Raw genomic sequence first — 24,596 nt, 5'->3', positions numbered from 1 at the left:
CGTCCACGGCGACGCCCTGCCGGCTGATGACGATGTCTCATCAGCTTTCAGGGTAACAAGCAGCAAAGTGTGTGCAGCAGCTGAATCCTGACATCCAGGTGTTCTCTCCTTATTTTATTTACTGATAATAGTCATTATCAGTAAATGATTGACTCATTATTAATCAGCAAAATCCAGGTAATGCTCACACAAGTCACGCTGTCAGCAGGTAACGTGACAGCTCGACATGCGGACGGCGTTCTGATCATCGAGCAGGCTGCGGTCGAGTACAGCACGCCGACGGTGAACGTTTGGTCTGAAAAAACACTGAAAGCACTTTCAGTGACGAGCGCGAAACTTTCAGCTCAGGAAAAACGCTTAAACGAGCGCCGGCTGTCCGTGTGAGCGTGTCACAGGTCAAAGGTCACAGGTTCACATGCAGTAAGAATAAAGAGGCGAGGAAGAAAAAGCTGTGACATCATCCAGGCAGCGTCTTTTTTTTCTCATCAAAATGACCAAAAGTAAGGTCTCTGCTCTCCTTTCCCCTCATTTCCTCCCTTATCATGTCTTCTTCCTTCTTCCTCCTCTTTATTTTCCTTACTTCCTTTTTTAGTTTTTCTTACCCTCTTACATCCATCCTTTGTCTTCCTCTGCCTCACACCTTTATTCTTTCTCTTCTATTTTTTCCTTTTCCTTTCTCCTTCTCTTTATTTTCTCCAGCTTCACACTTTCGTCCTTTCACTCCTCCACCTATTCGTCCTTATTTTCCTCTCTGCTATTCTTCTTCCATCTCACCTCCCTCGTCTCTCACGTGCTTCCTTCCATCACCTTCTGCTCCCTGCTCGCTCCCTTTTCTCCTCCTCTCCTCCTTCCTTTTCTCATCCTTTCTTATGTTTTTTTCCATCTTCCCTTTTTTTAGAAAGAAAAAACACAGATTTGAAATTTCCAAACTGTGAAAATATTTAAATGCCAAAAATTGTCATCCAACACGTTGCCATGACAACCACACCACCAGAGAAGTGTGTGTGCGTGCATGTGTGCGTGCGTGCGTGCGTGCATGCATGCGTGCGTGCGTGTGTGTATAAAGTCTTTCAGTCTTTGTGTGGACACATTTTTGTATCAAACCATCACAGTGAGGACATTTCTGCAAAGGGCCAGACGTGGTCTCAGAGTCCAGCTTGAATGGATGAGGAAGGGACCATCTGTGCTGAGGGTCTTCACAGAGATAGAAACACAAGTCTGTGTGTGTGTGTGTGTGTGTGTGTGTCTTTTACATAATGAGACAAAACTGCTGCATCTGTTTCTTCCTCCAAACACAGAATTAATGAGCAGCATGTTTATCACTCACACACACACACACACACACACACACACACACACACACACACACACACACACACACACACACACACACAGGGTGGTGTTTCCATCTCAGTGACTCCAACCTCAAACCAAACTTCAAAAGAAATAAAAAGCTGCTGTTTTGCTATTTATTTTTGTTCTGCAAAGTGAAGCAAACTGTGACAGATTTATGTCCCTAAATGTCCCCAAAACATGAGCAACACTCACACACACACACACACACACACACACACACACACACACTATCAGCCTTTGTCGTGGTCTGTTTTTAGGGATGACTTCCTCTTCCTGTGACAGTTATCGGTATATTTAGCCACCATCTGTGCCCCCCGCCCCCTCGTCCCGCCCCCTCAACACACTCTGACGTTTGTATATCTATGTTTGTGAGGACCCTCATTGATATAATGCATTCATGAGCTCAGCAGCGTAACCCTTACAGAAGAGCAACGTTAACTCTTACATGCGCCGCTCTTATGTAAGCTCAAACACAGCAGGCGAATTCATGCTGCATTTTCACAGCGCAGGATTAACAAAACAAACACCTGAAAATGTGTTTATCATATTTATGAAACGTTGCACTCGTTTCTCAGGACACTGTTGGCTCTGATGAATCTCCGTCAGGTCCGTCTGATATAATATATATATCTTTTTACTGTCGATGTTGCAGCTGGTTGTTGCTGCGTCACACGCTGCTCTGTCGAGCGTGGACGACGAAGAGTTTTTTAGATGATTCTGATAAATAAAAGTCGCGGCTCTGCTTTCCTCTTCTTGTATTTGGGAGGCTGAAATTTTCCAGGAGAGTTTCTGAGATCTTCCACATTTATATACTTGAAATATTTCCTGAACACTACCTGAGTATGAGAGTTTACCCGCAGTTTGAGGTGTTAAAGTCAGAGATATTCAGTTGAGTTTTATTGATATAGTGCCAAATCATAACAACAGTGCCTAAAGATGCTTTGGGTTTTGTGGCTTCATTGGATGGGTACAGTGAAGACTGACAGGAAAGCAGAGGGAGGGCGAGGGGAAGACATGAGGCAAAGGGCCGGGGGTCTGATTCAAACCTGGGCCCACCGCTCTCAGCCTTACGGGCGCCTGCTCATCCTACTGAGCTAAATCCGCCACCACACAATCATCCTCCAACCGCACACGCCCATATTTTGTTTTCAAACTTCATTGCAGTTTATTTCACACCTCAAACCTTTAGTAAACAATTAAACAAATAAAAGTAAACTGCAATAAATTACAGGTTGCAATAAAAAAAAAACACTAAACAAACCATCTTCATGGTGTAATTATTTTATTGTTGTTATTTGTTTGTTTTTTTGTAATAATATTCAACATTGCTATCAATGCGTTTAAAAAAAAAGTCTCTCTGTGCAAAATCAGTTTAAAAACATAAACAGCTGTGGGAGACTGTTTGGAGAGCCCAGCGCTGCTCCCGACGCAGGGGAACTAATTCTGTCGGAAAGACCGGCCTCGGCACTCGTGCAGGTGAAGCCAAAGGCAAGATATGCTTCATCATATGTTCTTGTCTTTGCTTGGAACAGCGTTGGTTTAATATAAATAATAATATTGAATACTAATAATAAATAAAGCATATTTGGCGATGCTTCATCTTCTGCTTCGCGTTTGTGTGGGAGCCCCGTCAAAATTGGGAAGCACTGATATAAACTATCATTATAAATGATCATTATTAGTATCAGGTTTACTTTTCTTCAGAGCATTTCAAAGCTTTTGTGAGTGAACGATCACCTCGGTCGTGTTTTGAAAGTTCCTTTGTTAACCAGCTCTGGTCCTTCTCCACAGATGATGATGAACCTGCTCACAGGGTGCTGAAGGTGTTTGTGCATTTAAAAACTGTGTGTCTGTGAACAATGTGTGCAGATCAAATGACAGTTTTGAATCAGCAGGAAAAGTTAAGTGGATATCTGTGAATGGATAAGTCTTCAGACGGGGACCGAGTTTAGAGGAACATTTAAACTGATGTTCATGAAATTCACTAAAACTTGATTTAAGCCAAATGTGAACAAACAGGTTTGAAAAAACACACACACACACACACACACAGGCACACACAGGCACACACACAGGCACACACGCGCACACACACAGGCACACACACACACACAGGCACACACAGGCACACACACACACAGGCACACACAGGCACACACGCGCACACACACAGGCACACACACGCGCACACACACACACACACACGCACACACACACACACAGGCACACGCACACACACACACAGGCACACACACGCGCACACACACACACACACACGCACACACACGCGCACACACACACGCACACACACACGCACACACACACACGCACACACACACACACACACACACACACACACACACACATGCACACACACACACAGTCATCAGATGTGCACACAATCTGCCTGCCTGAACCTCGTCCTCCCACACCAGACTCCATTCAAAAACGGGCAGTTTTAATATTGAATTGCTTCATTTAAAATCTGACAAAAGGATCTTTTTCACATTGTGAGGATCGCTCTGAATTTCAGCATGGGTGTTATTCACCCGGCAGCTTTTACTTAGATATAAATGTCATCAGTTGTTTCACACCACTCGCTGCCTGCCACCCACCGACACGGAGGATTGGCCATCTGGAGAATTGTTGTCCCTGTGAGGCCAGCATGACTGGGACAAAGAGATTTAAATGTACTGATAACACAGAGTGACAGTCTGACCGATGGCAGGTTTGAAGGAAGAAATCCTACAGTAATGATTCCAGGAGAATATTAAGAAAAATATGCCATTGAAATTCGTGAAACTCAAAAAATCCACCTGTGCTGCTGTGCCCGAGCACCTCGAGATACCAGGACGTCATTAAAACTGTGAGAGCTGCTGAATGTGAATGGATGACTAACTGGATGCACACGAGCATGCAGGTTAGGCGTCCTGAGTGCAGTTTCAGCAACGCCCTGTGTTTTCAGTGGGAGGATCACGTTTCTACGCAGGCTTCTTATGTAACACAATAACCTCAAATGCAGCTAAAAATACAACAAAAGTACTCTGGATAGGAACGGCAGAGCAAGGCTGCAGGGTTACCGGTTCGATCCCCGGTTCCTTCTGTTCGAGTGTCCTTCGGCAAAAATAATGAGCACCGAAAGCTTCGGGTCAAAGAAAATGAAAAGCAAACAAAAGGATCCGCGGTGTTCATGCTCTCTTAGCTTCTGAGCAGAAACAGTGAAGCTTGAACTGACTCGTTCCCTCTGAAAGGGGAACGCTAGCGTTTGTCATGTTCCAGCAGCACAACCTTTCATAAATCTGTCTTTGCTGTTTGCAGGCTGAAAGTGTTTCTTTGAGGATAATTATCAGTTATCTGCACCCAAGCTACAACATTTATGCTGCCGACAGCTTTTAGGTTTGTGTTGGCAGCACTTAAGCTGCATACAGGTCAAATAAAAAGGCTGGCTTGGTGCGACAGAGGAGGATGCTGGGACGGAAGGAGATGATCAGCTGTGGTGACCCATGAAAGGAGCAGCTGACAGAACAAGACGACCTTCATCTCAGTGTTAAACTCCCCCAGTGTAGTGTTCACCCCAGCCTTCTCCTTCTCCTAACCAAGTGATGTCGGTTAGTCAGTGCGAGTGAAACATCAGAGGAACAAAGCAGGGACGAGAACCTCAGTCCTGTCTGAGCATGTGGACAACAGGTGAGAACTCCCTGCATCAGGTGATAGTGGAAGGGTTTCAGCCTGATTCCAGCCCACTGCCTGTCCTCCACGGGCCCGTTGCGTGTTTTATTTAATTTATTTTATTTAATTTATTTTATGTTCTTATTTATAATAAAGCTCAATAATAAATTTGACTTGTTCAGACTCAGGCAGTCGCGTTAGCCCTAACCTGTCAGTCAAACTGAGACATGTTTGGTAGATTTGCAAGTTCTTTTTGTTCCTAATAAAACAAGAATATGTTACATTGTTACATTGAGTCTCTTTAATTCATTCCTTTAAACAAACTAATGACTGAACGTGAATCAAAAGCACCCAAATGATCTGACGTCCTCTGTAGGTGACAGCTCCATCTCGTCAACAGTGATGACCTCACGGCGGTCTAATGTTACATGCGACGCCATGCTTCAGTGACATTTCAGTTTCTTGTGGAAATCCATGATTTTTGGAAACAGCTGATGGTGATGGAGGCCAACAGGCGGAGCGTCCTGTTCAGTGAAAAACACGAGGAAGACTCTGAACATTGTCTGCAGTCACTTTATTTCCTGTCCTGTCGTTTTCCAGCAGTTGATTCACAGGTTAGTTAGTTAGTTAGTTAGTTAGTTATAGTTGGTGATGTGGCTGTAGTGATGTCACAGTTCTTGTGAGCAGTGAACTCGTGCCGACACGTTCCCATCATTCTTCGTTCCTCTCTTTCTTTTCTGCTGTTTGCTCACTGATTGGCTGTTCAGACACACTGTCATTCATCTTTGTGACCGCACTAAGTTACTTTTTACCTACAGGACGATTTTTGTGATTTTTTTTTCCACAAGCAGAAAAATGTTGTGTTTGAGTTCTCCTCTTCCTCACAGCAGCAGAAGTAGTGTGTGGTGTGAAGGCAGCAGGGAAACCAGCAGCAGAGTGGAGGTGAATGCCTTCAGGCGCTCTGACACGTTACGCAATGCCGCGCTGCTCTGACATGTTCCCGGCGGCCGAGCAAAGTACATCCTGAAGGTCGAACGGCGCTCTGGGAAACTTCAGGCGGAAATGTCACGGAACTCTGAGATACCGCTTGTTAAGGAGTTTCCATGTCGCTACACTTCATGAATTCACCGTCACACAGAAGACCTGTGAAATTATTCACTCCTCAGCTCATTGGAGGAAATGTAGTCATTAAAGAATAAATGAGTTCCATAATTATTTATTTCAAGAAGCTGAAAGCTGGAATCCTATTTCTCATGTAGTGATAAACGATTTCCTCACGAGCCGCCGTAATGAACTTTTTCCTGTTTCTGTGTCTCCAAAGGTTTGGCTCAGTGTTTTCATCTTCAAACCTCTTTACAAACTTTCATTCACCCACCGATGGTCTCAGAGGCACAATGGCAGGTTTAGTTTGGAGAAACACGATCGTTAAAGCTATCAACAATTTCAAACCTGAAGATTTGGCTTCTTCTAGAGATGAGATTTGTATTATGTAATGTGAGACAGTTCCTTTAAAAAAAGCTTCGGAGTGAGGAGAGGTGCTGTCTGTCACCAACCACACATTCAAAGATGCTCACAATGAGCATTGCACTACAACTACAGCTCAAAATGCACAGTTTTTATTCGTTCAAGGAAAAACATCAAGTTCTTTAAGAACCAGCAAAAAAGAAACATCTGATAAACTCTAAGGAAAAAAAAATGACACAGGAAAGTCTAAAAACCAGAACAGACCCGAGTGGCAACAAGCTGCACTGCCTGGTTCAAAAGTCCCCTCACCTCAGATCAAAAGTAGTTTTTTACCTAGAATTTTCCCCAAATTCCCCAAACCTGAAAAGTTCTTGAAAAGAGAAATTTCTGCCAGAAATACCTCGCTTTAAAAATAACTGCTGACAGAGAAATAAATAAATAGATCCTGAAGAGTGACAGAAAACCAAACCGTGGGTTCCTCACCTTCCATCACAAACACCAGCGAGCCCACGTCACCCTCTTTAATGATGCACGAGTCCTTCCCATAATCCACCGGGTACATGCAGTCCACGATCTCCTGAATCTGAGACAGCTCCAGGTTCTTCATGAAGTCATTGTCCAAGATGGCCTCCTTTATCAGCTCCTTCGATCTGAAAGGAGGAGAGAGGACAACAGGTCAGTAAGTAAGTCCTTATTCTACTTTCATGAGTATACCTTTATCCTACACGCCTCCTCATTATCAGGGGAAATGTATCTGTGCCGCTATGTTTGGAGGATAAGAGCAAACACCTGTGCGTCTCAAAGTCGGTATCACCTGCATGCACACCTCTCTGGACGGGATAGAGGTCTCAATCTTTATGTGCAAAATAAACTGCCTGTGCGCTGATGTCCTACCAAGTTTTTCTCATTTTTCATGCAGAAATACAGAGTTAGAATAAAGAAGCACCACAGGGCTTAAATTAGTCTCCGAGTCTGCGATTATCGAAGGCTTAAGTATGAATCATGCAAATATTATGGTTGAACCTCACGGTTGTTTCACTTATGACTCATCTAATGATTATCTGATTCAAAAGTTGCTTTAAAAACCAGTGGCCTTGTCACTTCGTGTTCGCTCGCTCAAACACAGTGGTGTTTCTGAGTAGCTTATCTGCTTAGCAATTTAATTAAAAACTGCTAGATACATTCTTTTTTCATATTACAATCTTCACGTGCTTATCAGAAGCACACTTTCTGTGTACTCACTACCTAATTTATAGCCAAAGTATTCACTCACTGTCTCTGTACTGTTTCGCTAGCTTAGCTTAGCTCATAGCCGACTCGTTAGCACCATGGCTACTTCACCTGTCCCTCCTGCACTTTCTTGCTCATTGTGTCAGATGTTTAGTTACTCCTCGGCCTCCTTTAGCAGTAAAGGTACCTGTAATAAATGTAGCATATTTGCAGCTCTGGAGGCCAGGATTACTGAATTGGAGACTCGGCTTCGCACCCTTCATTCACCCGTAGCTAGCCAGGCCCCTGTAGCTGGTGCAGCCGAAGATAGCGTAGGCCCCGCTAGCTGTTCCCCGGCAGACCCCAAGCAGCTGGGGAAAGAGGGCGGCTGGGTGACGGTGAGGAGGAAGCATAGTCCTAAACAGAAGCCCCAGGTACACCACCAACCCGTTCATGTGTCTAACCGTTTTTCCCCCACTCGGCGACACACTCGCCGGGGGTCAAACTCTGGTAATTGGTGATTCTGTTCTCAGACATGTGAAGCTAGAGACACCGGCAACCACAGTCAATTGTCTTCCAGGGGCCAGAGCAGGCGACATTGAAGGAAATTTAAAACTGCTGGCTAAGGGTAAATGTATGTAAATAAGGGTAAAATTCACATCGGCACTAATGACACCCGGTTACGCCAATCGCAGGTCACTAAAATCAATATTGAATCGGTGTGCAACTTTGCCAAAACAATGTGGGACTCTGTAGTTTTCTCTGGTCCCCTCCCCAATCAGACCAGGAGTGACATGTTTAGCCGCATGTTCTCCTTAAACTGCTGGCTGTCTGAGTGGTGTCCCAGAAACGATGTGGGCTTCATAGATAATTGGCAAACCTTCTGGAGGAAACCTGGTCTTGTTAGGAGAGACGGCATCCATCCCACTTTGGATGGAGCAGCTCTCATTTCTAGAAATATGTCAAATTTATTAAACCCCCCAAAATATGACTATCCAGAGTTGGGACCAGGAAGCAGAGTTGCAGTCTTACACGCCTCTCTGCAGCTTCTCTCCTCCTGCTACCCCCAAAAACCCATCTCCATAGAGACTGTGTCAGCTCCCAAAAAGACAAAAAACAAACTAAAAACCAGCAACAAACAACTTAAACATAAACAATTACAAAGAAAGAACAATACAGTATCCACATCTGAACCAAAGAGTAAAACAGTGAAATGTGGATTATTAAATATTAGGTCTCTCTCCTCCAAGTCTCTGTTAGTACATGACTTAATAATTGATCAACAAATCGATTTACTCTGCCTTACAGAAACCTGGTTGCAGCAGGATGATTATGTTTAGTTTAAATGAATCAACACCCCAGTTTTCAGGCCCCTCTTCTGTGGAACCAGCTTCCAGTTTGGATTCAGGAGACAGACACTATCTCTACTTTTAAGATTAGGCTTCAAACTTTTCTTTTTGCTAAAGCATATAGTTAGGGCTGGACCAGGTGACCCTGGATCCTCACACTGAACACGATAGACGCGAGCAAAAACGCACCAGACGCCCCTAATTTGACGCGTGCACATTCGCACCTCGATGCTTGTCCAACACAAATCAATCGCGCATCAAAATATGCAAATTTTGACACGCGTGAACCAGAAATGTGGGAGGAAGTTGTGCCAGGCGGTATCTTTGCAAGATGGCAGCTGTCGAGCTAGCGTTTGAAGAGAGAGTCTCCCTTCTGTATTTACTGTGGAGAGCAGAGCAGCAGCGTTAAGGACGTCCTCGCCGTACCTGGGTCCATCAGGTCCTGCAGACGCGTGAGCAGTTTGGTGAGTTTCACCACTTGCTCCAGGATCTGCGCCTGGATGACGGCCGATTTCAGCGATACCACTGTCTTTCACTCGGCCAGTTTGAGGACCTGCTGTCCCGCGTTGGTCCCAGAATCGCCCGCCTAGATACCAACTATAGGCGCTCAATCCCACCTGCAGAGCACCTGTCTGTCTGCCTGAGGTTAGTAAAAGTGTTTAATACGGTAGTCCTTTATTGAAACCTGTGGTAATATATGCTAAACTATCGTTTATACACTGCTAACATGGATGTGCTATGCTATCAATGAATGCCGTCGGTGTTTACTGATAGCAAACTGTGGTATGAGGACCACTGTGAGTTAACCTTTGTAGTGATACTCACTCCTTTTTATTTAGACCTGGTTCAATTCTGGGATAGTTGAATATTTGTATATAATCACCGCAGACTGTTTTACATTATATCTCATATATATCATGTAATTATCCTTATAATTACAAAATGTTTTATGTAAGATTTATGTTTTGTAATTTAAATCTGACAGCACAAAAGTATTTTGGAATTGGAATAATGTATTTTGTAACTGCGGTTGTGGATGAAAGGTATTGCTTCCGCGTTATTGATGTTGGGGGATACGGGAGGACCAGCGACGGTGGTATTCTGGCCAACTCCACCTTTGGTCAGGCTCTTCGGGCTGGGACTCTCCATCTGCCTCCTGACCAGCCTCTACCTGGTGGAGAACACCGTGGAGCTCAGCCCCATGTCTTTGTGGCTGATGAAGCGTTCCCGCTGTGGCGTGAGCTCATGAGGCCTTTCCCTGGACGCCTCCTCCCTTTAGAGAAGAGGATCTTTAACTATCGCCTTTCCAGGGCCCGGATGATAGTGAAGGGTGCCTTCGGTATGAACTCCTCCAGAGAGGCTGTCCTGGTGAGGGAGAAGTTCATGGTAGGGCTGGGCCATATTATACCGTTCACGGTAATACCGGTATAATGTTAGGCAACGATAGGAAAATGAAATATCGCGATAGAATGGGAGTAAAATGCGCATGCGCAGTGTCTTTGTTTTCATACGCACATGGCCGATTGTTGAGTGAAACAGATGAACCAGAATTGGTTTGTAAAAATGGTGCAACTTCAGTGATGTGGAACTGGTTTGGTGTTTGTCCGTCAGATACATAACAAAGCACATTTTTTTTGCAGAACATACAAGCGGCCGTCATTATTGTCGTATTTGTCGGACTAAGATGCTCTTAAATCTGGGAGTAATCTGGGTCCTAAACTCCGTATGCTTCAGGTCAAACAACACTGCAGCATCACTGAGAGTTAAAAACTGTCTAAATTCTTTCATCTTTAATAAAACGATCAGCATTGCTGCTTTACCAGGTGTAACTATAAAGTTTAACTTCCAGGCATCCATGAAAACAAAAGTTATTACATTTAACGGAGTTAGAAGTTAGCAGGAAGCTAGCGGAAGTTAGCTTGCTAGTTTCGCTAGTTACCTAAGCATGATATAGCATGTTCTGGCTGAGAGATTTCTGAAAAAATTCAAACGTACAGCTCTGCTGTCACTTCCAACATAAATGAAGACAGGAAACTAAACAGCAGTGACGTTTGTAGGGTTACTGAAGTTGGGCTAGCTGGTATATAATGATGTGCTACGTGATCGCTAGCGACACAGCTATGTTAGCATAACATAAACAGTGAAGCTGGAGGACGAACACTAACACTTTTCCACTTATAAAAGTTAACGTGAAGGTTCCTCATGGTTAGAGACAAATGCAATCGCATGGCAGGATGCTGTAAACGGACCAAACTTCAGTCAGAACAACTGAGATAATCCATCCACAATATGAGGTTAGTCATTAATATACTGCAACAACATGGGAACAGAGCAGCTGTGATAGAAGACAGCATTAATGAATCAATGGTACAGAAGTGGAGGAAGCAAGAAGAATGAGTTTAATAAAGTTTGATTTATCTGACTGCTTTGTTTCGCTTAATGTGCCTTATAATCCCGTGCACCTTATGGTCCGAAAAATGCATACTGCACACTGCAGTTTAATGTTGCAAAGCACCTCCTTTTAACTTCAGTGGATATTATACATGGTTATGCTCAGGATATGTCAGCCCATTTCTACTGGAAATGCCTTTTGGTTAAACTTTCAGCAAGGAATTTGCATTTGCACCGTTACATTTTTATAAAGCTTTAATGTACATATAAACCAGCTTCTTGTTTAAGTGAAAATAAATGGAAGGTTGTCTTTTTGCGCTAGTAATGTTGTGGAGTTGTATTTTGTCTCGCATCAATTATATCGTCAGTTATATCGTTATCGCAAATTTTCAAATATATATCGTGATAAATATTTTTGGCCATATCGCCCTGCTCTAGTTCATGGCCCACTTCTCGGCGGAGGGAGCTGTGTCTTGGCAACCAAAGGAGTAGCCTGTTTGAAGTCCGAGTGACTTCCCCACAACGGCTCTTTTAAGAGCCACCCACAAACCTCTAACGAGTGTTCCTGCCTTTTTAAATTTTTCTTAATAAATGGAGCTCTACTCCAAAATAAACTAACCTCTCTTTACTCTCTTAAATAACTTGTCTTCACTATGTTCCTATATACAGTGTGATGCAAAAAGTTTGGGCAACCTTATTAATAGTCATTATTTTCCTGTATGAATCGCTGTTACAGTAAAAAATGTCACTTGCATATATCATATAGGAGACACACACATTGATATACACTAAATATTCATTTCATTTCTTTTTTTGTGTTGCCAATTTATGCACCTGCTTGATTTAGTTTAAACAGTTACTGCACACTTTCTGTAAATCCAGTGAACTTCATTTCACTTCTCAAGTATCACTGTGTGTGTCTCCTGTATGATATATGCAAGTGACATTTTTTACTGTAACAGCGATTCATACAGGAAAATAATGACTTTTCACAAGGTTGCCCAAACTTTTGCATCCCACTGTATTAGTATGTTTTGTCATTAGTATAATATGAAATAAATTCTACTTGTGTCAAGTCGGGTGCCAATATTTGCTGTGTAGTAGAACTGAGACATGAGTCATTACAAATGTTTATTGGAAAAAATATATAAATTCACTAACAAAAACATTAAACATAAATATATAAAATGTAACTATTTACAGAGAGACAGGAATAAAAAGGACCCAGCTTGGAGTGGAAGAGCCTCAGGGAGAAGGAGAAAAATAACAGCATTGTTTCTGCCCTGGAGAGCTGCTGCCTCATCAGAAAACTACTGATCATTAGTGTCCAATGTTTCCAAATTTAACACAGCTGTGCTGTTTCCAAAAACTAATTTATACATTTGAAATTTCACGAATTCTCGTGTCTGAGGCGGCATGCTCTCCAGAGCAGGAACAAGGCTGAGGAGGAAATGCTCCATTGGAGACTGGCGTGGCCACTTCAGGGACTCCAGGATGGCCAGCTCCACTGCCTATGGACCATCCTGGGACCCGTGCCTCAACCGCCTTTGAGCCGTCCTCCTCTGTGGGCCTGTAAAACAGCACAAAACAACACAAAGTAATAAGAAGGCTGCTACTAGATTTTCATTTTCAAAATTGAAAAAAAAAAAAAAAACAGGATATAATCAGATTGGTTGTAGATATTTAGTAAAGGTGATTACAAGGGAATCTCACCGAGTAAAAAGCTATCAGTGCTGCTGTACATACCTGTGGGTGCAGCAGCAGGAGCTCAGGGACTGGGGAGCCAGGAGAAGCAACAGGGGATGCTCTGCTGCAGCATCAGTTGACTCTATCAAGACAATAAATGTTAACAGGTTGAAGACAATAGTCATAGAGAAAGTATATACAGTGGTCTCTCATTTATTGCAGCACATGAACAGTAGTCACAGTTCTCACAAGTTGATTCTCAAAGTGCAAACCTTTGTCGATTTTAAAACGTAAAAGTATTATTATGCCGCGCTTTTTCTCCGTCTGCGGCGCCACTTTCGTGCGCCTTTTTCCCTTGCGGTGCAGGTGTGTATTTCCGAATGAGGGTCATAGTTAAGAGTGTTTTTGTGCTGTTTTTTCTATTGGACGTGATGGTTATCAAAACCAAACATGAAAAATTTGGCAAACGCAGGAGACACGACACGGAGCAGATTTGTCAAATCAGGCTGCAGAATGCAAAGCGCATTGTTGAAAGCTGTACGGTGCAATAAAAAAATCAGCGAAAAAGCGAAGCAGTGATGGATGAACAGCAGGACCACTGTGTGCTGTTTATTAATAAACAAAATATATTCCTATATGACAACACGCATAAATTAACTGCCTACATTAACTCAATGTAAACATACCTTCTGACTGACACTCCCCTGCTGCCTGTCCGGGCTGTCCCTGGTCCTCGGGGGCAAGTTCTCCACGGTCCGCACCATATTGCCGCTTGTCTCCCGCGGGGTGAGGAAGGGGTCCAGAAACCCCATGACCGCGAAGAACTTCCATCTCTTCCCCGATCCTGCTGCAGACCCACTCCTCTTCTCCTTCTCTGTCCTCTTCTCCTTATTATATGTGTCCCTGAGGCTCTTCCACTTTCTCCTGCAGAGGTCCTCTGAATAAACACATTATCTTGTTAGCGGAAAGGTATTTGAACATCAGTGGGAAAATAGCGGGACAGTAGGCTGACTAGGTCCTTTTTATTCCTGTCTCGGCAGAAGTAGCAGCTGGCATCATACAGCTCTGGATGATTAGCCACGGCACTGATGAGCTTTTCCTCCATACTGAATGAAGAATGAAAGGCTTTGGCTGGATCTGCCCCTTTGACCAAGGTCAGAGCCACGTCACCAGGCTCCTGATTGGTTGTGGCGGCACGAATTGACGCTGGAGTTCAGATTTTTCCAACTCGAGTGGTAGATGCGAAACGCACGTATGCACAAAATGCAACACAAAAACTGGCGCGCGTGGTTTTATTCGCGAGCCAAATCTGCTTCCGAATTTTCGCGGGACCCGCAATCGCGTGTCATCGCGCTTCTACATTGACTTTACATGTAAACCTGACGCTCTGGCCGCGTTCGGTGGAACTTACACACCGTAAGTTATGCTGCAATAGACGCAGGCTGCTGGGGGATTCCCATGATGCACTGGGTGTTTCTTCTTCACTCAGTAAGTATTAACAGACCTCTCTGCATTGAATCATATCTGTTATTAATCTCTGTCTCTCTTCCACAGCATGTCTTTATCCTGTCTTCCTTCTCTCACACCAACCAATCACAGCAGATGGCCCCGCCCCTCCCTGAGCCTGGTTCTGCTGGAGGTTTCTTCCTGTTAAAAGGGAGTTTTTCCTTCCCACTGTCGCCAAAGTGCTGCTCATAGGGGGTCATATGATTGTTGGGTTTTTCTCTGTATGTATTATTGTAGGATCTACTGTGCAATATAAAGCACCTTGAGGCGACTTTTGTTGTGATTTGGCGATGTATAAATAAAATTGAATTGAGCTAAAACTCTTCATATGTATTTTTCTTTTGTCTAATCATGAGTGAAAAACTCAGTCGTTAAACCCGAGTTGAACAGAAGGTCATCACAGCGGAGCAGCTGAAACCAAACAAGCCTCACATTTGTTTCCTACAATGACCTCTTTACATAAAATATCATCTGCAAAGCAGTTACTACATTAGTGAAACATCTCCTGTGGTGGTTTGAGGGCAGCGGCTGCAGAATGAGCCGATTCCCATGTTTCTCTCAGAAGCTGCGAGGAGTTGTAATGAGGATTGTACCTGCAGTGATCAGAAACACATCAAACCAGCAATTCTGCCCTCAGGTCTGCTGAGCACTGAACAAACCCCACCTGCTCTCTGTGACAGATTCAGCAGAAGACCTCTAAAGTGTATATTTGCCTTCCTTTGAAAGCTTATTTTAGTGCTCTGCTTTGATTGTGAAAGTGTCTGAAACGCCACAGATCTGTTTGAGCTGCAGCTCCTCTGCCAGTCTAATCACAGCATACGGACGCTTACTGAAGCAGCTGATGAAAAGGTTTCACAGTCTTTGGCTTCACAAAGACTCTCGTGTTTAAAACCGAAGCCCATTCACAGCTGATGGGCTGTTTGCAAAAACCCAGACGACAAACTGCTGTTCAGCAGCCGTAACTTTAAATCAAGTGTTTAAAGCCACACGTTACTGTCTGAATAGAACAAATAACATCTGCATTAAAAAGACTGCTATGAAAAAAGCAAAGGTAGAACAAAAAGTAAAGCCAGCTTTAAAAAGTACCAATAGCATGAAAATTCAATTTTAGTAAGTAAGCAATAAGAAGTTGATATTAAACTGTGAAACTGCAGCATGCATGCAAAGGAAGACAAATATTTAGCAGTCATCCTGATGACAGTGATGGAAGCTCAGACTCATCAAACCATGCAGGAAATAATGAAATGAATCCTCTCCCATGACTTTGGCCCTGCTGCAAACACTGGTCTGTAAAAGCTGATTAATCATTCTGATCCCGAACATGAGCTCACGGCTTTTATTCATAATGTTTCCAACAGCAGCAGCGTCCATATGACAGACCCCAAGTACTATATGGAAAAACTGCAATTCAGTCTCAAAAGTAATTGCACAAACTAACAGCTGCTATTGTGGATCTCTGCCTTCAGAACTGAAAAGACGTCTCTTGATTGCAGACCTTCAAAGTGATACACCTGCCCCCTCCAGGTGCTCCTGACCTTTTTAGATGTTATAAAGTTTAGTTTGACTACAGCTGGTTTGACCACTCCTGAAGTTTTCTCTCTCTCCGATTGGTTTATGTTCATTTTTCATTCAAATGATGGCCTCACCTTCAGACTTCCTGTGCATGTTTCAACATCAAAAGCATGTGTGTGTGTTATCTGGCTTCATGGACAGATAGAGCTGGGTGTCATCAGCATAGCAGTGTAAATGTATGCTATGTCTTCTAATGATACTGCCTAAGGGAAGCACGTATAATGTAAACAGAATTGGTCCTAGCACTGAACCCTGTGGAACTCCATAATTAACCTCAGTGTGTGAAGAGGACTCTCCATTTACATGCACAAACTGGAGTCTATTAGATAGATATGATACAAACCACTGCAGTGCAGTACCTGTAATACCTACAGCATGTTCTAATCGCTCTAATAGGATATTATGGTCGACAGTATCGAACGCTGCACTGAGCCATTCCTCTGCAGATGAGACAGAGATGGGTTGATCATATTCAGGAAACGCTGTTAAATGTTCAGTTTCTATGCCATATGTTAAAACAAGATCTAGAGTGTGATTAAAGTGGTGGGTGGGTTCTTTTACATTTTGAGAGAAGCCAATTGAGTCTCATAACAGATTAAATGCCATGTTGAGGCTGTCATTTTTAGCATCTACATGGATGTTAAAATCACCCACAATAATTATTTTATCTGAGCTGAGAACTAAATCAGATAAAAGTCTGAGAAATCAGACAGAAACTCTGTGTAAGGCCCAGGTGGACGACAGATGATAACAAGTAAGACTGGTTTTGATTGCTGCCACATCCCCTCCTCAGCTTGTGCTTTTCTGGTAGTTAGAATGACTCGTTGATTCATTTAAACTAACATAATCATCCTGCTGCAACCAGGTTTCTGTAATTCAATTTTTGATCAATTATTAGTTTATGTACTAAAAGGGACTTAGAAGAGACTTTGAATGCATCGCAATACAATTCATGAAAAAAGATAAAATAACTAAAAATAATTAACAGACATATAAAAGCAGATTGCAGTGAGGAAACCATCAAAATTAAAAATAAAGCATGTACATTTTAAAGATAATTTATGAATCAGGATTTATAGATAACTGCGCACTTCCTGTTTAGTTTGCTCTGGTCCCTGTTTACCAAACAGATCCATTTTCATTAAGACAAATAAATCCCAGATTAAATGTGAATTAAGATTGTCTCTTCCAATGTAAGTGAAGCTAATTCTCAACTATCAAATCATAATTACAGGTTTTCCAAGCAGCTGGTGCCACACACGAACTCTGCTGTCAGATACGGTGTATTCGTCAGGAGAGGAGCTCCATCCTCCTTCACAGTGCCGTCACAAAGAAAACCCATGAATCAGCCCAAAGAGACAGAGGGAGGGAGAGCATATTAAAGCAAAGCCAAAGGTTTCCTTCCTGTCAAAGCTCATTTAAAGTGAAACAAACTGAAAGAGACAGACAGTGGAAAAAGATGGAAAACAGGAGAAAAACCAACACTCCCAGCTGTCAGCCGGCTCACAGCTCAGGCTCCCACAAGCTCAGAAAAAGGCTGCTGATGTGTAAACTGCTGGGAGCTGAAAACACCTGCAGCTCACTCAGACTGATGTAACAGCATCCAAACCCTCATCAGATCTGTTGGGGAAGTAATTCAGTTTAATTTGTGAAGCTCATTTATGAAAAAGTTGCATTTCTAACGAAAATGCAGTGTGAATGCCTTGTAGTGGAATCTGAAAACAGCAGAAGAAGGAGAACTATCTGCTGAAAACACTGTGTACAAGCTGAACTGTTTGCTGAAAACTGCTTTATTTGAAAGACTACACTGAAGAGTGTCAAGAAAGCAGGGAGAGTGCAAGGAGGGAAGATGTGCAGCAAATGTCACATGTGGGATTCGAACCTTTGCCACCGGATCTCACGGCGCTGAAAACAGGTGAATCAGCAAAATCTGTGCTGAAAAGAGGTAAAGAACCTGAAGTTTGTGCTGAAAACAGCTGAAGAAGCTGGAATCTGTGCTGAAAAAGGGTTTAAACAATCGAAGTGTTAACTGAAGAAAATGTTGCAAGCACTGGTGATCACACTGATAATGTGGTCCTATTCAGTAAAATGGGCCAAAAAATGGCATAAAACGCTTAATATCTCAAAAAGTATAAAAGTTATCATCACCAAAAGATATAGCAGGCATTAGCAGAAGGAGCAGAACAGTTTAAAATTTGAATGGTGAAAATCAGCTGAAACTGAGGGAAACCAGCAAAGGTCGGAGCAACTAGAATAAGGTAGAAGAATAAAAAACTAGAAAAAGATGCATTTCCTGCGAAAATGCAGTGTGAATGCCGTGTAGTGGAATCTGCTGAAATAAGCTGAAAAGCAGAATTATATGCTGAAAAGAGGTGAAGAAGCTGGAATTTGGGCTGAAAACAAGTGAAAAAGCTGAGCTTTTAGCTGAAACGGGGTGAAGGAAATAACTTTTTTGCTGAAAAGAGTTGAAAGTCTAAACCTACTAAAAACAGCTGAAGAATCTGGGATTTGTGCTAAGCTGAAGATTGTGCTGAAAAAAGCAAAAGAGGCTGAAAATTGTGCTAAAAAGAGGTAAAGAACCTGAAGTTTGCGCTGAAAACAGCTGAAGAAGCTGGAATTTGTGCTGAAAAGTAGTGAAAAACTGAAAGTTTTGCTAAAAAGAGGTGAAAAAGCTGAAATTTGTGTGGGAAAGAGTTTAAACAGTTGAAGTGTTAACTGAAGAAAATGTTGCCATAAGCAGGATTCAAACCCGCGCCTCCTGCTCTGAGAACGGCTGCTCATCTCACTGAGCTAAAACATGGCTTGGAAACTATTCTGGTGTCAAAATGTCAAAGAGGATAATGTCCAGTTGTCCGCAGTGAGAACAGTCGGCTGAATGAATGTTAAAGAGGGCAGCATTTTAATTCACAGTGCTTAATTCAAGGCAATGATTTACTGGATGTTAGAGGGTTTGGAGGAAGGTTTAACGTGGCACAAGCTGAGGATGATGATAACTTGAAAAGCAGAACTGTTTCAGAAGAGTCTTCAGTAGCTTCACTTCCTCTTACTTTATGCTCTGAACTCAAATTGTGGCATCCCACAGGGCTCCGTGTGAGGACCTCTGACTTTGTTTTTCTCACAGTTGCTGGTTTGTGCATGAATTAAAGGTAAATGTCATTTTCTATGCAGATGATTGATGCTAAACCCTGCTCACTGCTTCTATGTGACTCTAATGGACCAACATTTCCAATATGAACTTCATGTTTCATTCAGTCAGACCTCAAACCGGTGACTGAGACCAGGGAGAACTTCACTGAGCTCAGATCAGACTTTTCCTCGTAGAGCTGCACCCTGCTCAACATCAGAGAGAACACAGGCTAAAGGAGCTTGGCATCACTTTCAGCCATGGAAGATATGCCCCTCTTTTATGAGCAAACCGTTTCGCTTGTATGGATGAAAACACACATTTTATAGATGATACATGCATCAGAGAAATGACTGAAAATCAAATAAAGAAAGTCAAACCAAAATCAGGTTTCTCAGAACTGAAGCGGTCATAAAATCTAGTGGATGTTTGAGGAACTGCAGGTGTAAAATCTACAATTTCACCTCAGCTGTTTGAGATTTATGCGGCAGCTCGGTCAAAATCAAATTCAGTGCAGGCAGCCAACATTTCCGAGACTGTAAAACATTCATGTATGCAAGATAACTGTATTACAGAGGAAAAAATACACCTGAAGGTCTACTTAACGTTAGATTGACAGTTTTATTTTGTCCAGGCAGTCAAACGAGCACAGAGAGGATCCATTAGCTGGGTTTTATTTTGGTGAATCTGCAAAGGAAGAAATATGAGTGGCCAGCTGCTGCATGCAAATTGGACTCAGGAGGAAAGCAATGAAAGAGCGCTGTGAGTGGATGGAGGGGGTGATGAAGCAGACATTATTACTGCGTGAGTCGGAGTGAGGAGGAAAATAAAAGGAAAAGCAGAACAAGTGACGAGATAGGAACCAAACTACTGTTTACATAAAAGAATGAAAGAACAAAAATTAATCAGCAGGATGTGAGGAAATGTATTTCAAAGAAAAACTTAATTGAACACAGACAATAAACACAGAGCCGAGCAAACGAAAGAGGTGCCAGAGGGGGCGAAAGCATCACAGGAAGAGTCGGGAGGAAACACGGAGACTTTCATATCCTGATGGAGATCCGTCTGAGGAAAGGGAAGCATGACGCTCCACGCGACACCCACTGATGCAGCACGGAGATACCAGGCTACAGCCGGTGCATGACTGCAGGCCTCAGCATCCCCGAGGAAAGAAAAACTCGTCTGTAACTGTGGAAACAACAGGGCTGAAGCATCTTCAAGGCAACTAAAACCAAAAAAAGTTTAATTTGGAGCGAAAAATCAGAGAGGCTGAGACGGTCTGAGCGTGTGCAGAGAAGGGAGAGTGGATGATGAAGATGGAGCTGCAGACAGCAGGAGAGGAGGAAGACCTCAGAGGAGGTTCATGGATGTGAGAGGAGGACAAGGAGAACATGCAGAGGGCTAGGAGGATGTTGGGATAGGAAGAGCTGCAGCAGATGATCAGCTCTGGAGATCCCTAAAGGGGGTGACTGGAAGAAGAAGAAGAAGAAGAAGAAGAAGAAGAAGAAGAAGAAGAAGAAGAAGAAGAAGAAGAATAGAAAGGGCAGAATAAAGAAGTTTTATCAGAAAACATACCAAACACAAAGAGCGAGCGAGGGTGAGTAAAGCCCGAGGACACACGCAGACTCAAACACACCAGCTAACAAAGTTGGTTTTCTTTGTGTTAGCTGGCTAGCACAGGCTTCCTGCTGCAGGCTCTGAGCATGCTCACATAAAAGGATGCGTCATGTGACCCTACACACAACATCAAATGAGCATGTGACAGTGAAATGCAGCACTGCGCTGCATGCAAGTCCTGCACAAGGAGATCATCTGGAAACACAAACAGCAGCAGTACTGAGTGCAAATCTGCACATTATGACGTGAGAGCACCGATTGGCTGACTGGGAACAGGTAACACACAGGTGACTCTAAAGAGGCGATCACTACGACGATTACGTGAGGAGGAAGCGAAACTGAGAGTGAGGAAATGACCTGAAATACAAGCCCAGAGAAGGATCAGGGCGCTGAGGAGCGCAGGAAGTACAAAGAAAGAACACCACAAAGGACCCTTCTTTCAAAATAAAACCGGAAGTAAACTGAAAGAAGGACCAAACTCAGAGAGTGCTCACAGAGCCTGAGATGAGATGCAGAGAGGAAAGAAAACGGAGAAGACCTGAGGACTGCAGCAATAATCTTATAATCATTATTCACAAACACAAAGGACGAGAAAACGAAACATCACATCAGGAAACGCAGGTGACACAAAAACATCCAACTGTCAGCAGAAACGTGTGGAGCAGGAAGAAAAGAGCCGCCAATGAAAACGACCTCATCAAACACAGCAACGAGGAACAAACAGGACGAGCCTGCCTGACACACAACTTTCAAAATAAAAGTCCAGTGTCAGCAGCAGATCTGTGACAGGCGAGTCGTCTCAGCTCATCATTAACTCGTCTGCCTCTGGAGCCTCGCTGCAGACAGCAGGAGAGCTGGTGGGCGCTCGCAGCCCACACACACTCTCCACCGTGACACTGTTCTACAACAACACACAGAGACAAACACTCAGGCAGGCGCTGACAGCGAGAGGTGGTGGGATGTAAATGAAACCCTGTCAGGTGTGTGTGTGTGTGTGTGTGTGTGTGTGTGTGTGTGTGTGTGTGTGTGTGTGTGTGTGTGTGTGTGTGTGTGTTATCATAGCAAAATGCAGTGCTGCAAACACCAACTTTAGTGGGAACCACCCACAACCTGTAAATAAAGACGGCAGCAGCTTCCAGGTCTGAAAAATGGAACTGATGCCAAAGTGCAGCTTCTCTCAAACAGCCAGCAGGGGGCGACACCATCTGATCCATATATATGTATACGTACACAAAAGTAAGCCATATCTCGCGCAAGCAGTGTGAGAGCGAAGTGCTCTAATAGGGTGATATGGTACTACAAGGTCATTAAGATAAGATGGGGCCTGATTATTTAAGACCTTGTATGTGAGGAGCAGGATTTTGAATTCTGGATTTAACAGGAAGCCAAAACAGGAGAAATCTGCTCTCTCTTTCTAGTCCCTGTCAGGACTCTTGCTGCAGCATTTTGGATTAGCTGAAGGCTTTTCAGGGAGTTTTTAGGAATTCCTGAAAAGATAATGTGATGTTTCCATTTGTAGAGATGTTGCACAAAGGGAAGAAAGCAGTCCTGCATATTTGTTTATGACCTTTGTAACCAATCATAAAGGTCCAAAAGTAAAACTGGGCAGCAGCTCTGAGTAAAACCTTGTTTCCAGAAAAAGCTTCACTCAGAGTTAAAAGTAGAACAAACGTGACTCCAGCACAAAGTGAGTGAATGCAGGAAACTGTCAGGAGCAAACACTGAGTCATTACAGGTACAAATGTCTACACTCGCACAGGAAGTGCAGCATCAGGTGGTTCTCTGGCGGAAAGCTGAGCCGACACACAGACGTGTGAGCGGCAGAGGCGCGTCAGGGAGCCGAAGGTTACTGCAGTGTGACGTGTCCTGGAAACTGAAGAACTGAGGCTGAGCATCTGATTACTCACAGCGCCTTCAAACGCTGCTGCTGGTCGGACCATCTTTGATTCAGAAAATCCATCTGCTTCCACTTCCTGCACACCAGAACCCGGCAGACTTTACAGCCAACCATTCAACTCAGTTATGTTTCCAATAAGATTTTATTGAGCTTATGAATATAATAGTTCTGTGTATGTTACTTAAACACAGCATTTAAATCTATTTAGCTGAACCATGAGTGGCTGCAGTCAGAGACGTCCTGGTCACACACGAGCAGATAAACTAAACTAGCAGGTTGGATTCCCGAACCGCGTCGAGTGTTTGGTGTTGGAGGCCTCTGAGGTGGAGCGGCCAGCCTGCGTGAGGCTGACGAGGCCCTGCAGCGCTGCAGGCGCCAAAAAAACTCTGAGTCCAAACTGGTCGTCTACGCGCTGCCCACCGTTAACAGGAGAAAACAGCCAATCGTCACTCATCATACGTGTGTCCACGACAACATAAAGACTAACACGTGCAAACGAATCATGTGATGTGAAAGCCGTCGACGTGTTTCAGGGGCGACTTCATCCGTGGAAGGAAAAGCCGGTGAACACACTGCATCACTTATGAATGCTTCATGCTTCCTCACTGCTGAAGAGGCAAATGTGGAAAATGACAAAGGAAAGATCAGAGAGGAGAATGAATCTGCACGCCGTCCTCTGCTTCCACCTGTGCAGGTGAAGCGACCCGTGCTGCCGGCTCCACTCGTCTGCTCGCTTGTAATCAGACCTTCACTGAAGCAGCAGAGATGAAGACGCGGCCGCACATTCATGCTGTGCATCCTGGTCCCAGACAACAATGACAACAACATGAGCTAACGTGTGGCGGCTTCATGCAGGAAGCATCATTCAAAATAACATAACCCTAACCCTTCACACTGACCTGCTCACATCTTTGTGTTTTTACTGATTCTTATTAAATTCTGCTTTTTAAAAAAAAGCTACAGCGACGACTCGCTCTGTGCCAGTCTGTGACAGCTGCAGGAGTTTCCCAGATTAGTCCCAACTTATTTCCAAAATACAGAATGATGAAAATACAGAATGATGCCTGACTTCATAAAAAAATAGTTTTATTTAAACACCTAAGTTGTAATCTAGCAGTAAAATCTGTCTGGAGCTCAGTGGTAGAGCAGGTCATGTGCTAATCGGAGGGTTGGTGGTGCTGTGAAGCACCAGCAGCGCCATATTAAAAACCCTCATGAACGCACGCAGAGACTTTGTACCTGGATTTATTTCTAAATATGAAACCCATGCAGAGCAGTGAAGTCCAGGTCTTCCTAAAGCTGTGAGCCTAACACCAGGACACGCAGCAGGAGGACAGAGCCTGAAGGGTCTGGTATCCTGGATCAGCCCCTGTACAGGCTTCAGGAGGCAGGAGCTGCTCTCACTTTTCTCTTCAAAGAAACCACGACACGGCGCTCTGACTGCGCAGCGCCACAGCTGCTGTGTGGCTGATACGTCACCTTAGACATGACGGACCTGAAGCTGTGGTGTTACCCACAAACTAAGCTCCCAGCTTTAATCACACCCAACGAAGCTGCAGCCTTCAGTCTGTAAAACAACTCACTGTTGTTGCACCATCAGCCCATCAGTCACGAGAACAGAGTTAAATCTGATTGGTTCTCAGGACGTCTGCGTGGCTGATGAACAGCTGCTCATAATTCAGATGTGAGCCAGGTGTTTGCAGCTGGAGCGTTTAGCAAAAACTCAATTAATCTATTATGGATGTTTGCGTTCCTC

General features: G+C 43.6%; 1 protein-coding gene across 1 annotated transcript in view; it reads right to left on the bottom strand.

The window, feature by feature from the left end:
• Positions 1-24,596, bottom strand: part of prkg1b (protein kinase cGMP-dependent 1b) — a 66,661-nt gene that overhangs the window by 41,051 nt on the left and 1,014 nt on the right. The window contains exon 2 of the mRNA XM_040014064.1: positions 6,973-7,139. Within this exon, the coding sequence (XP_039869998.1) occupies positions 6,973-7,139 (167 nt within the window). The remainder of the gene's footprint in view (positions 1-6,972; positions 7,140-24,596) is intronic.

This window comes from Simochromis diagramma, unplaced genomic scaffold, assembly GCF_900408965.1.
Source record: "Simochromis diagramma unplaced genomic scaffold, fSimDia1.1 OVJJ01000669.1, whole genome shotgun sequence".
NCBI classification, from domain to species: Eukaryota; Metazoa; Chordata; class Actinopteri; order Cichliformes; family Cichlidae; genus Simochromis; species Simochromis diagramma.
Note: the sequence above shows the minus strand (reverse complement) of the source record. Positions and strands in the feature narration are given on the sequence as shown.